This window comes from Perna viridis, chromosome 4, assembly GCF_037379345.1.
Source record: "Perna viridis isolate PV_CMFRI_1.1 ecotype Kerala chromosome 4, ASM3737934v1, whole genome shotgun sequence".
NCBI lineage: Eukaryota > Metazoa > Mollusca > Bivalvia > Mytilida > Mytilidae > Perna > Perna viridis.
Genome location: NC_142448.1, coordinates 44,523,123 through 44,536,632, shown reverse-complemented (window position 1 = coordinate 44,536,632; position 13,510 = coordinate 44,523,123). Strand labels below are relative to the sequence as shown.

The 13,510-nt window shown below is 31.4% G+C and overlaps 1 protein-coding gene across 3 annotated transcripts in view; it reads left to right on the top strand.

Moving 5' to 3' along the window:
• Window positions 1–13,510, top strand: part of LOC148620230 (cadherin-23-like) — a 69,834-nt gene that overhangs the window by 36,865 nt on the left and 19,459 nt on the right. For all 3 annotated transcript variants that reach the window (XM_088580932.1, XM_088580933.1, XM_088580934.1), the window contains exons 8-16: window positions 1,469–1,480; window positions 2,054–2,170; window positions 4,625–4,756; window positions 5,532–5,604; window positions 6,188–6,330; window positions 8,685–8,891; window positions 11,172–11,342; window positions 11,938–12,117; window positions 12,641–12,705. In XM_088580932.1, coding sequence (XP_088437058.1) covers window positions 1,469–1,480; window positions 2,054–2,170; window positions 4,625–4,756; window positions 5,532–5,604; window positions 6,188–6,330; window positions 8,685–8,891; window positions 11,172–11,342; window positions 11,938–12,117; window positions 12,641–12,705 — 1,100 coding nt within the window. The remainder of the gene's footprint in view (window positions 1–1,468; window positions 1,481–2,053; window positions 2,171–4,624; window positions 4,757–5,531; window positions 5,605–6,187; window positions 6,331–8,684; window positions 8,892–11,171; window positions 11,343–11,937; window positions 12,118–12,640; window positions 12,706–13,510) is intronic.

Below are 13,510 nucleotides of genomic sequence, written 5' to 3'. Positions count from 1 at the left end.
CTGTGTCAAATAGTACATGTAGAAGTGATATGACTACTCTTATTATAGATGTAGGTTTGACACTTTGACAAGGCAAATAAAAAAATAAAAAATAAAAATAAAAATAAAAATTAAACGCCCTAGACCACTCGGCCAGCGAAAGCGAATAGAGCCGTCACATTCGGAGACGTTTGTATAATATTGATTTGTTGTGACATGCATCATTAATTTAATCCTCCATATTAACATCTAAATGAACTGTCCCGTATTACCATACATCGTATACTAAGAAACAGCCCTAGATTAATCCTACGAGGAGGAATGACCCGGTCAGCGAAAGCTATATTTTATATAGCCTAGCTGGTCGAGTGGTCTAGGTCGCTGGACTTTGTGCAGACGGTGTTGCCATAGATGTCATAGCGGTACGAGTTCGAGTCCCGCCGAGAGAGCGACCAAAAATTTGCATCGCAAATTTGACAGTTCTAAATCGTTTGGAAATTTTCAGACCTTTCTATACGTTTCCATATCTTCCTTGTATCAATTTGATCCGATGGAGGAGTGTAGCCAATAGAGTTGTCATTCTGAGACGTTTGTATAATATTGATTTGTTGTGACATGCATTCTTAATTTGATCCTCTATCCTACATAATAACATATAAATGAACAGTCCCGTACTACCATACATTGTGTACTAAGTTACAGCCCTAGATTAATCCTACGAGGAGGAATGACCCGGCCAGCGAGAGCGATATTTTATATAGCCTAGCTGGTCGAGTGGTCTAGGTCGCTGGGCTTTGTGCAGGCGGTGTTGCCATTGATGTCACAGCGGTATGAATTCGAATCCCGCTGAGGGAGCCACCAAATTTGCATCGCAAATTTGCAACCTCACATCGATTTTAGAGTTGGGGTGTAGAAAGACAAATTTAATTCATGAAATAATTTTTATGATCAGCCTTACGCAAGAATCCATTTAGTGATAGTAAAACAGAACAAAATGGTTAGACAGCAGTATATTTTTGCATAGATATCCAAAACATTTAGGTATATCCGAATTCTTCTATTTTTGAGGATATCACATTGTCAAAACTCCTTTCCTGTGAACTACCGGATAGATTTCAGTGAAAGTTAATATAATTGTCCCTAAGTATAAGCATTAGAAATTTGTTTCCATGAAAAAAAAACATGGCGGCTTTTATATATGAAAAAAAGAATGTGGCTCATCAAGCCAGGTGGACGATTCATGCTCTTAAGAACCTTTAGTTGCAATTTTTATCCGATTCGTTAGAACAGAGGAAGATTGGGGAAACATATCAATGGGTAATTTTTTTTATTACTGACACACATAATTATTCATCAGTCGAAGAAAGGGATATAAGGTGGACGAATAAGGTTTTCCTGGACCTTGTTTTTATTGTGCAACCAATATGGCAGTTATAATTAAGTTTATATAATTAAGTGTGTGGCTAATAAACATAAACTTTCGTTCCAGCCTGCAGGTCAGGTACGTACTTTTAGTAATATTATATTAATATTAATGAGTAATTTGAAAGAACTACAGTCAATCCAGCCTTAGTGACCAGACATCTCAACCAATGACAGAAAAAACAACAAAAAACAAAAGACAAAAAACAAAAACAAAAAAAAAAAAAAAAAAAACAAAACAAAAAAAAACTAAAACAGATTTATATTACCTTAAATGTCGAAAATATGCTGTTATCTAAATTGAATGTATCTGAATCTCTTGGATAAAATTTTGACATATTGTACGTTTGCCCGTTTTTACTTTTAAACCAAAAATGTCACAATAAATGTGTGTAAACGTTAGGTTGTGTTTTTTGATTTGTGTTGTATGTACTTTTAATGCCATTGATGCTTTTTAAACACTAGTAGATATCGTATTTATGATTTTAAAATGATAAACCTTGCACATTCCCGATCACTATTCACAATCGTTTCGATTACGAAACATGTTTTGTTTACAAAAGGATGTATACGAAAAAGAATTATACAAAGTTTCTGTGCATGCGTACTTTAGCAAATATAAAATGTATTGAAATTGTTTTTATTTTCTAAGTCTGCTAGTTTGATAAATGGCTCTTTTGACATAGACGAAAACTCAGGTTGGGTGACTCTCAAGAAAAAATTGGACTTTGAGAATACGAGTTTTTATCAGTACACAATTCATGCCACAGTGAGTATGTCTATATTTATATTTATACCAAATGTTAAAATATCTAAAAGTTTGATAGTTGAAACAATAAGTATGAATGTACGAATTCAAATATTTTTAAGCTGAAACAGTTACAAATGCATGTTTAATGCAGACTAATCTTGCACCTGTTACGTATGTTTACCAAATCGAAGGTCCATTATAGTCTTTGTCATGACTAATGAAATATAAAACTGATTTTGCAGCATTGCAAATTAATTGCGAAAGTTAGAAATGGTTCTGTTTAATTTTTGTGCTATGTTTAGCTTTTGTGCTTCAAAAGTACGTATAGATAAGCATTTATACATCATTTATTTCAAAATAATCTGAAAAAAAACACATTTAATTAGAATAAGAAAACGACTAATACTCAGTGATTTGCAATGACAAATTTTCGCAAACCAAAAGGACGAAATACTACCAACTTGTCTTCATCTAAGAGTGTCATTTTATGTAAATTCAAATTATGAATAATTATGTGTTTACTACAGTTCGCATGTAGGGTTTAATTTGAAAATCTACCTTTTTTCCCTTTTTCGTAGGTTAGATGATTTTTCGTTTTTCTTTCCTTTCGTCATTGCATACAAAGTATTTTTGTATGCCTTGTTTTATAAAACTGTGGTGTTTTCTGATTAGTGTCACTTCTTAAATTTTCTTCACTTTTTGTGGTAATACAATTATTATTTACCCATAGACTATGTTGATAAAAAATGAAATAATCAAAACGTGATAGAAAAGATCGTTTTAATTATTTCTTTCCAAAGTGATCAAAAAGTATACTGTTGAAATGCTTAAATCTCTTAGGCACAGGAACCAAACTAAAAGTTTATACACTTATGGGGTTGCCAATTTTTAAACCAGACAGTTACAATGAAATAGGTTGCATTGGACACGCTTTATCCCACTGAATGTGGTTTGTTTTCAACCTAATGTAAAAATAAACAAAGTAACCAAACGTTGCTTAAAAAAAGAGTTATTTCCCTTTTTTTCACTTGAAACGCTTTAAGCTTTGCTATGTTATTTATTTCTTTTTAATCAGTGAAGTTAATCAAAAACCGACTTTTAACTTTATGAACAGATGCATTTTTATTATGAAATGGGTGAACATTTTCTGCAAACAAAGCCCGAAACAAAGTCCAAAGAAGAGATTGTGGAAAAATAAATAACGTTTTGCTAGCCTCTATTGGTCTCTCTATCAATGACGATGATTGTGATTTACCGTCTATGTACTGGATTCCTAAACTTCACAGGAATCCATACAAACAACTTTTCATGGCTGGATCTGCAAATGTACCACCAAACCTCTTTCAAAACGTTTAAATTTTATACTCACAACTGTTAAAGAGGGTCTGCAATCCTACAAAAAAACACTTGTTACTCCCATAGTGATATTAATTCAATGTGGATCCTGAAAAATTCGAAAGATCTTTTGGAGACAATCAGTTCAAGACTATTATCTGAATATACTATCATTAAAACTTATCATTTTTCAACACTGTATACTTATATTCCCCATACTCAGTTAACATCCCGACTAAAAAATATTATACATCGTTGTTTTTTCCAAAAAAGATGGTTCACCTAGATACAAATATATAGTACTTACAGAAGTTTTATGGTCGTCATCATGAACTCGTGGATCGTTATGATGTATCCATCTGCACCATGAAAACTGATTTATTCAACGGGTCATAGTTTTCCTTTCTTCGTTTGTCTACCCCGGACGTGACTTTTTATGAGCAACTCGGCGGGAATTATTAGAAAAAACAGAGGACGCTTACCCTTCCGGTGCACCTGGTCCATGCTCCAAGTTTTTAGTGGAGTCCGAGTTGCTCATTTGCTTTTCTTAATTTGTATGTATGATTTTAGTTACTTTATGTTCTTTGTTGTATATGTCTGTTTTCCATGTCTGGTCTTTTTCCCTGGATTATATTCTTTTGATTTCCGCTGTAACCTTGGTTCCCTTGATTACTCTTTCTCTGAAAACATATTCTGTCATGTGCCACCCACTGCCTTGTTTTTGCATTGACTCTTTCTTAAGTCTATCAGTTACTAGAACCCACTAAATGTATGTAGGTGTTTAAAAAAATAATGCATTAGAATTCCTGAAACATGTTTGACCTGCAATGTGATATTATGAAAGAACATCATGCACATGCATGTATTGGAAAAAAATCACCAGTGATTGACGCAGTATTAATCGTTGTTATATATTTATATGGAGAACCAAGTAACTAAAGCTTGTTTCAATCAAATTTGCCTGTTTTTACATTAAGTTTGTTAACCACCTAAACGAAATTATTTATTGTCTAAAGTGTCTGTAATCAAGCTTTATTTCGTTTCCTTTCGTATTTTGCAGTTCTTTACAGCATCCACTTTGCCTTATAAAACCATAAAAATGTTAGTATTGTGACTGCGGGTTTCGTTTTCTTTTAGGATTTGGGCTCTTCTCCTCACTCAAGTAATGTAAGCCTGGTGATTAAAGTTCTTGATATACAAGATTCTCCGCCATATTTCGAAGGGTTGCCATATAGGATAGACATTGACGAAAATGTTGATTTAAAAACAGTAAGTGATACATGTTTTAACGCATGTTTTTTTTTACATCCCAAAACAGTCTGGTTTCAACAAGGTATCAAACTATAAAAATCCAAATAATGTTGTAGAGACCATATGAACTACCGTATGAACTTGTATACGTGTATTCCATTGCAATACTTTACCCGTATCTGTATTTTATTTTTTTTTTTCATTTTTTTACTGACAATTATAACTAAACCGAAAAAAAATGTTGCTGCAGAAAATAAACATGACTAGAATATTCGATATACGTGATGATATTGCATTTAGTATTGTCATCGCTCCTTTCATCAAACGAAACATACTTTCAGTCCCCTCGTATTGGGGTTTTATTTCACAACTCGTAGATTATACCAGAACTTCCTCAAACTACTGTTAGTATCACACTAGACGTTTTGTCAGATAGCCTGTATATTTTGTTTTTACATAATTAAAATCATAACTTCAATAGCCAAAAAAAATGTGGTCGTCATCATATATTCAAAGATCATTATTGTATATCCATTAGCACCTTCATAACTTTTTTTCACTATATCTTGATATTTACATTTTCTTCCCGAGGAGTTAAGTTTTAATGATCAACTCTCTTAGTTTTTAATGGAGTCCATGTTTCTCATTTACTTTTTTTTCAATGAGCAAGTTACGTTATGTTCCTTATTTGTTGTGCATTTATAATTTTTTTTCTAGTCGTTATTCTATGATTGTGTTCTTTTTGTAATACTTTTTGAATCCTTGTTCACTTGATTAACATCTCTTGTTTTAGAGCCTGAATCTGGCCATAAAAGCCTATGATCGAGATATTGGTGTTCCAAATAATGTAGAATACGCCATTACCGGTAAACATGCTTAAATTAATTTTAACATTGATAAAAATATGACAGTCATTAACTTCTTAAACTTTGTAATAGAAGAAATGGCTAATTCTCAAAAAAGCACAACCAGGATGTCAGCAGTATATATCTAATTTAAAGAAATAGATCTTCCTTGTATGAATATTAATACTACTATGCCACTTTTTTCCTTGCAAATACTACATTGTTACAAAGATTGTATTATTGGATGGATAGCATTTCGTTTTCAAACTTCCATTTTTAGATATTTTGTTCTATGATGGTGACAACTGACCTATCCGTTTGCAAACTGTTGCCCATATTCTTTGTTGTCTCTGAAGTGTTATTTATAAACTCATTTGCCTTTTATAAACAAACACAACGAAATCTGAAATTAAACATTTTTCATAAATTTCCATAAACTTTAATTGTTAATGGTTGTTTGCATTTAGAGTAAATGCATTGAGTGCAATTAAAAATCATTAATATTATGCCAATCGTCGTAAATGTCTTTCATATATATTTTGAATGGATAGAGATATATCACCTTTGATAATTAAGTAATTGTAAATATCTTTTATATGTTTAGATGCTGGGAAATGTAATGGGCTATTCGGCATCGACAAATACAATGGTATAATATTCACAAACGTGACAGGCGATAAATTTGATCGAGACAGTCTACCAATAGCTGACAGTGACATCAATGGTGTCTGTAGGATAGTCGTAGAGGTAAAAAGGAATTGAACATGTTTATCTCAAATAAGTTCTATTTAATATAAACGTGTTTTGTGAAAGTGCAATTTTATGAATTCACAGTTTTGGAGCAAAAAGTTCCTTTTTTTTCGATACAATAATGTTTCTCTAAATGATTATGGTAGTACAATACAGTTAGGTCATTTTGTCTCATTTTGTTGAAAACAGCTGTTTTGAGGCAGTCCGGATATAAATTTCTAGTGTGTTGTCATAAAAAGTGCATATTTTTGAAATCCTTGGTGTGTGTAGGTTCAAGTCATTTATAAATAATTTAGTGATTAGTGTTATAAAATCCAGTAGCCATGGTAACAAACTAAAAAAAAAAATTACTGAGTTTTAGTACAAATCACGGGTGCCTTTCCAAAACTAACAGCCAGTTACTATGTTTTATAAAATATCAGCCACTTAGACACTAACACAGGATAAAAGCATGCATTTAACTACATTTAAACAATATATCCACCAAATTTAAACTTTTAATTTTAAGTTTTACAAAATTTGACCTGGGTAACTTGGTGTGCCAACAGTGTGCCTTAATGTAACTGTATAGTGCACCCTAAGATTATTTACTTATATCTTTGCCGCAATCGCATCGTTCTAAATTTTCAACGGATGCTTATAGATACTTAATTGGAACTACATTTGTCCATGTATTGTCGGAATTGTATTTAAATGGCGTAAGTAAAGTTAACATGTCAACAAAAACATATTAAGAAGACTAATACTAGAAACAAAGCAAAAACGCTATCTGGAACAATTCTGTATATTGTCGGAAACTGCGTAATACAAGTTGTTTTGTGAATAATTGACTAACGAAGCCTACTGATTAAAATTCAAAAATCTAAAGATTAACAAATCTATTTCCTTGAAATGTAACATTCGAATTCGCGAAGTTAAATGTATGTATACACGACGAAGATCCAAAAGGGTAATGTCTGGTTATGTTTTATGGAGTAAAATATGTGATAAATACAACCAAATGATTAGATTTGAACAACAACAAACTGCATGTTTAGAAGCTGTCTTTTGAAAGAAAAAATAATAAGACAGGAGGTTCTCCATTTATGTCAAAACCACCCGAACTCACTTTTATTTCTTGTTGGGAAACAGTCATTGATCACATAATTAGTCTTTTGATTTAAACAAACATTGTACATGAACTTGTACATGTAATTTTAAAGAGTTATCGTTCTTAATTTAGATGGATTTGGTTGATTTGAGTTTCAGGTAAATGCATGATTTTCTAAAAAAAAAAATACAGATCTAAATTCAAAGAGCATTATTGTTATGAAAAAAATATAGCATAAGTAGATGGCAAAAGCACCATGTGTTCGTTTAATTCTTTTTTGTACTTGAATACAATTGTCAGGGTATAGAGTTAATATGAACCAGTACTTAAACAGCGAGAAAAAAAACTGACTAATTTGAAAATTAATTACACAAATTATTAAAAAAAAAACAACTCATATAGGATAAACTTAACCTTTGTCAAAACGGTTTCAATTTTATTTTCATAGTCAACGGAAATACAGAAATTTGAAAAAGCAAAATAAACATCTGAGAACAAATCACTTCAAGACAACAAATGTTCGCATCGGTCACGATCTCTTGAAATCGTTACATATCCTTGTATATCGTACATGTGAAAGCAAACCTTCCATTTCCTTGCAAAACATCGCAACTACCGGTAGCACTCGGTCTATTGAAAGATTGTAGTTTAAATCCTTAAGTCGGTTTTTGTGATAAAGTTCTAGAACAGTTGATCAGCTTAGCATCTCTGTCTTGAACTCGTCATTGGCTGTGTAATCAAATAGAAGCAACATTTCACAAAACATTTGTTCCGTGACATTTGCGGTTTTTTCTGACTCAGAATGAATAACTGGATTGGTCATTCATTTGAAGAATTAGTCGCGGATCGAACATAAACTTTCGTCTCCTTCATAGCGATCATACTGTTTCATAGAGACCACAAAGATGTTGTACGTTAAGTAAAAAATGAAAACGACAAAATGTAGCAACAAAAACAGTTCATAATTTAAGATCAAAGGTTTTAACCTTGTTCGAACTTTTGGCTATTTTGTCATTAATCATACAGTGAAATCTGTTTAAACCAAACTATTTTTCGTCATAAAATGGGTTCAATTTAAACATTTGTTTAACAATGATAAACACTACCTTTCAACTGATATCAGGGAGCTTTTGAAATGTGTCTTACTAATACAGTTTTTGGATTACTCAGCGGTAGGTTTTGACATGTTTCGTTGTAATGCAGTTAGAAAACAACAACTTGCATTCGTTTATAAAAATTGATTATTCATAATTTATTTAAGGCTATAGAAACAAACAGCTCTGGTTTACCCCAAACTAAGTCTGGCATTGATCGTACCAATACAACAGTGAGCATTACTATCAATGATTTGAATGATAATGTACCGACCTTCAATAGAAATCACTCTAGTGCTACAGTCTTGGAAGACACAAGTAATGTTCCGCTTAATCTCAGAGAGGATATTATCGTCGAAGACAAAGATCAGGACGTAAGTGAAATGTATCGATTTTGTTTTATATTATTGTTAAAACTATACTAGTCGAATAAATTATTTTTGTTTAAATTATCTGAATTACAAGTTTTATCGTAAAACACATATATCAAAACATTCTTCATGTAAGAAGAAATGCGTGATTAATTAGAATAGGAGGGAAGTTTTATAATTGTGCAAGCTGTGATTCCCATCCTATTGTTAAGGCATACGTATTGTTTTTTAAAGTCTCCATTTGAGGAGCGATTTTGCAGTTTTATAAAGGTTGGTTTACTAGACATAATATATTTCAACTGTTTTAGTTCATGTGCTAATTACACTAAATATATATTTGCAAACGGCATACACTTGTCTTAAAAGCTTTTGTGGAAGGTGTTGTTCCTTAACGTAGAAATCAGTGTAATTGTCACAAGGCATTTCATAATTATGTGAAAGGCACCTTTTGTATCATGATGAACATATGCCATTCCATATGTCTGTCCGTCCGTCCCCGTGAATCTTTAAGAAAAAATCCTTGTTTAATTAACTTAAAAATTTACAAAATATGCTGTTTTGGTTGATACGTTTTGTTTTTTAAATTCATAGAATTTTATGGGATTGTTCAAATGTTATTCTAGAAAACACCCCCTCATTTTGTACATTTATACATCGTATTTACCCAAAAGAACTTGGGATAAAAGATATTACAGAAACTGTGAAGTCAGCCTCATATCTTGATTTACAATAAGAGATCAATGGTAAAGAAAACCTATACGACCAACGCAATGATTTTTTGTCCGTATTGTCAACTTTCCTTTCATTTGTGGCAACATCCCTTCATATGTGTATGGAGTTTTCGTATCACAACCTATAGAGCTTGCCAGAGCTTGCCGAAGCTACGCAGACTTTTTTGTATAGATCTTGAGTTCATACAATTAGGCTACTTGAACAGGGTTATGTTGCTACAAGTCATCACTTCAAAGGTTTTATGTTTGTCATCATAAGCTTGTGGATCTATACGGTGAATCCATCTTCATCATGACAATTAATTTGTTCAACGTGTTCTAATGTTTCTTTCCTCTTTCGTCTACCAAGGACTTGACCTTTTATAAGTGACTTTTTTAATGCTTTGTCATGATGTTATTATTGAATAAAAACCGATATTTTTTTACATCCTGTCACGTCGAGATACATGTCAAAATGTAGTTATTCTCTGCTATAACTTGATAAACCCGTTTTCAATTCACTTCACATTTTACACAGTTCTGTTGTGTAATGGTCTTACCGATTGAAGTCAAAATTTGGTTCTTTGTTCAGTCAGGTTATTTTATCAATTTTTCGTAAAAATATACCTTTAATTAACCATAAATCATGACGGGGTATAGTTGTCCTTGCTATATTAACGCCTAAAACTTACCGAATTAAGTACCTGTATAAAAACATATATTTTATATGAAGGTAAATAATCTCGAAAGACATTTGGAAGTATCGTTAAGGCTTTCTCTACAAATTGCTTTGAAATGTTCAAAAACTGCATTTTTTTTGCATACACAATCAATTCTACACACATACATAAGTTTTATTTTTCCCGTGAATTTGACCGTTTTATTTTATAGCGAGCACTACGGTTAAATAATTTATTTCGAGTAAGATTGCTTAATATTACAACAAACAGAGGTCAGTTCGCGGGCGTAACAAAAAAAAAAGTGACTTGAAAAAAGTAAGGAAAAATCAACATTTCATATGACAATAGAGATACAAAACAATATTAAAATTACAATGGAAATAGAAACCTATAACTGATAATATTGAGCGCTTTTTAATTTTTTCCCGATCTTAAGTTGGATGTACATACTATCGTTCTATTTTCTTCCTTTGCCCTACTTGTTGCTGTCATGGACTTTACACGCCTGCGAAAATATAGCTTTATATATGGCATAATACCAATCGAAGGATAGCTTTTCTTAGATATAAAAGACAATATATATTTTTTTTCAATTAGCATGCAGTCAGTTGCGTCTGTGTGTGTGGCGTGTTTTTTTTATCGTATTTTATGTACTAGAGATTCCTGTCATCATTGGAAAACTAAAATACATTCCGGGGTTGTACAAATTATTCAGAACTGCATAAATAAAAAAAAGAAAGAAAAAAAAAGATGTTGCACGGGCTTCATGTAGAGATGAAAACAATCGTTTAGTATGGTGCAGATCAATTTGGTTCCTGATATAGAGAATGTCTACACAGCATATATATATATCTATATATATATACAGTTTCTTATGTATTTGATTGTTTCAGAAAAAGAACAATGAGTACGTTTTATCGCTTCATTATACTGATGGATCTGAAGTGAACAAAGATCATGTATATCCTCAACCACAAAAGGCAAATGGCAAAAGCCAGGTTGTTCTTAGACTGGGGAAAAGCTTTTCATACGATTACGAAACTAACAGAACAGTACAATATGTTGTAAGTTTATCGCAAGTACCGACTTTGTAATTGCAAATCTACAGCACCTAGAAATTAAAATTGTTACACTTCTATTATATGTCGTATTATGCGATTCGAACGAGTTCGCTTACAGAACAAAAATACCTTCTCAATTACTGAAATTCTGATACCAAAAATCAATATTTTAAGTTTGTATTAACAGAAACAATCACTTATTTATTTAAAATTTTTGATTGTATAACAATCCATCATGCCAATTATTTTTTAATTTCTATCAGAATCCTGTCCAGTCGAAGTTCTTTATATCTGAAATCAGTGATATGCTTGTGTCATATTCAATTTCACCAAAGCATATCAAGTTTTCGTCTGAATATAGCTGAAATAGTGTTGCTCGGACGTTAAACCCCCAACAAACAAACAAACTTTCATTCGAAACAGTATGTACAAGTTACTTTGATGCTTACATAAGATTGATTTAAAATGCTGAATACAAACGTTCCAAAGATTTGTATGAGTTGTGTTCTTTACCATAGGTCTACCTTCTTAAAACCATCCTATTTATATGTCATTACAACAAGTATCCGTTTTGTAATTAGTCGTTTAAATCTTTTAGCTTGTTGCCAGAGATAGTTCCTATCCGAATGAAACAGTTTCATGTATAATCACAGTATATATAAACAATACGAATGAACACACTCCACAATTTACATATAATGAATACAGCGCGGATGCAAAAGAACATAACCCTAGCCCTGGTGCAAATAACACGGATGAATCAATTTTAAATATCACGGTAGGTGACACAATCTTTTAATAACATAGAATAAAAAACACTTAATATAAGTTATAGTTTATTAATTTGTTTGTCACTTTTAATGCACTGAAGTCCGTAAATTTTGGAAACGTGTTTTGTGTTTTATGACTTTTTATACTTGTATTATATTACTTACCGAAACATACGTACAGAAGCTTCATTCATTGCATTGCACGTGTCAGGAGTTCTAGGCACTATGTTTTGCTAAAATGTTTGGTATTTTTGGTTTTGAGTCTTGTATACAATTTATTGTTTATTACATTCTTTTGCTGCTGAGCATACAACATTTGTAATATTGATAAGATATTGGTATTTTTATGTACATTTCTGTGACATTTTTCTGAAAGGAAACATCTTTTATATTAACAAAATTTCATTCTATATGTTTATCATAAAGCTTGAAAACGCACATTTATAATTTGATTAATTAAGACATGTGAAAATGGGACGTTATATATCATCTCTAATTGTAAATAATAACGATCAACAAATATTTGAATAGGCTACAGATGCAGATTCTGGGTTATTCGGTGTTGTAGAATACAACCTGGTTAGTAGGGATTCTAAGTAAGTATATATACAACATAAACAACGCTTCAGGCTTCGTATGCGATCTTAGATACAACTAACTTATAGAAATGAATTTTCTTTCAGTTGTAAGTAGAATAAAATATTTCGACATTTGAGATACTTAAAAACCTTGAGTGAGTAGAAATATTGTAATCCACAAGAAACTGAAGATGTATCTGGTTCACCCATTTTAAACAATTTTATTGTCAAGTACTTCATTCAAAACCTTTTCATAAGATTTCACTACGCAAATTTCAACAATTTTATTTGTTTTCTTCCGTTGCTACAAGTGTAAGGGAGAGGAATATTCGAAAGCTATGGTTACAAAATGACCTTTTTTTTATGAAATAATGGTAAATATGTTTATCATTTTGAATACATCATTTATTTTCCTATTTAGTATAGTATATATGTATTTTCATGTTTCACATTTGAATATTTGCGTTGATCGACGAACATTAAATGATGTGCAGATCATTTTTAGTTGTTGCTTGTTATTTATCATATCTTTAAATTCGTCAAATAACACAAATACTGCACAAAACTTTTTATTCCTTCGGGAAATAAATTATGGTAATTCATTAAAATTTAAAAATAAAAACATTTTTACTTGTACACTTTCTACTTCTACCACAAAATGGTATGCTCACACATATCAAGACAACTTGAATGTGTAAATGTGAATCTTTAATAAATAAATAATTTGTTTTAGAATGGAAACGTCTATTTTCTTTTTAAATAAACAATTATAAGAAATATCACTTTATCAATATTTTTTAATACTATAATCCATCTCAATGTG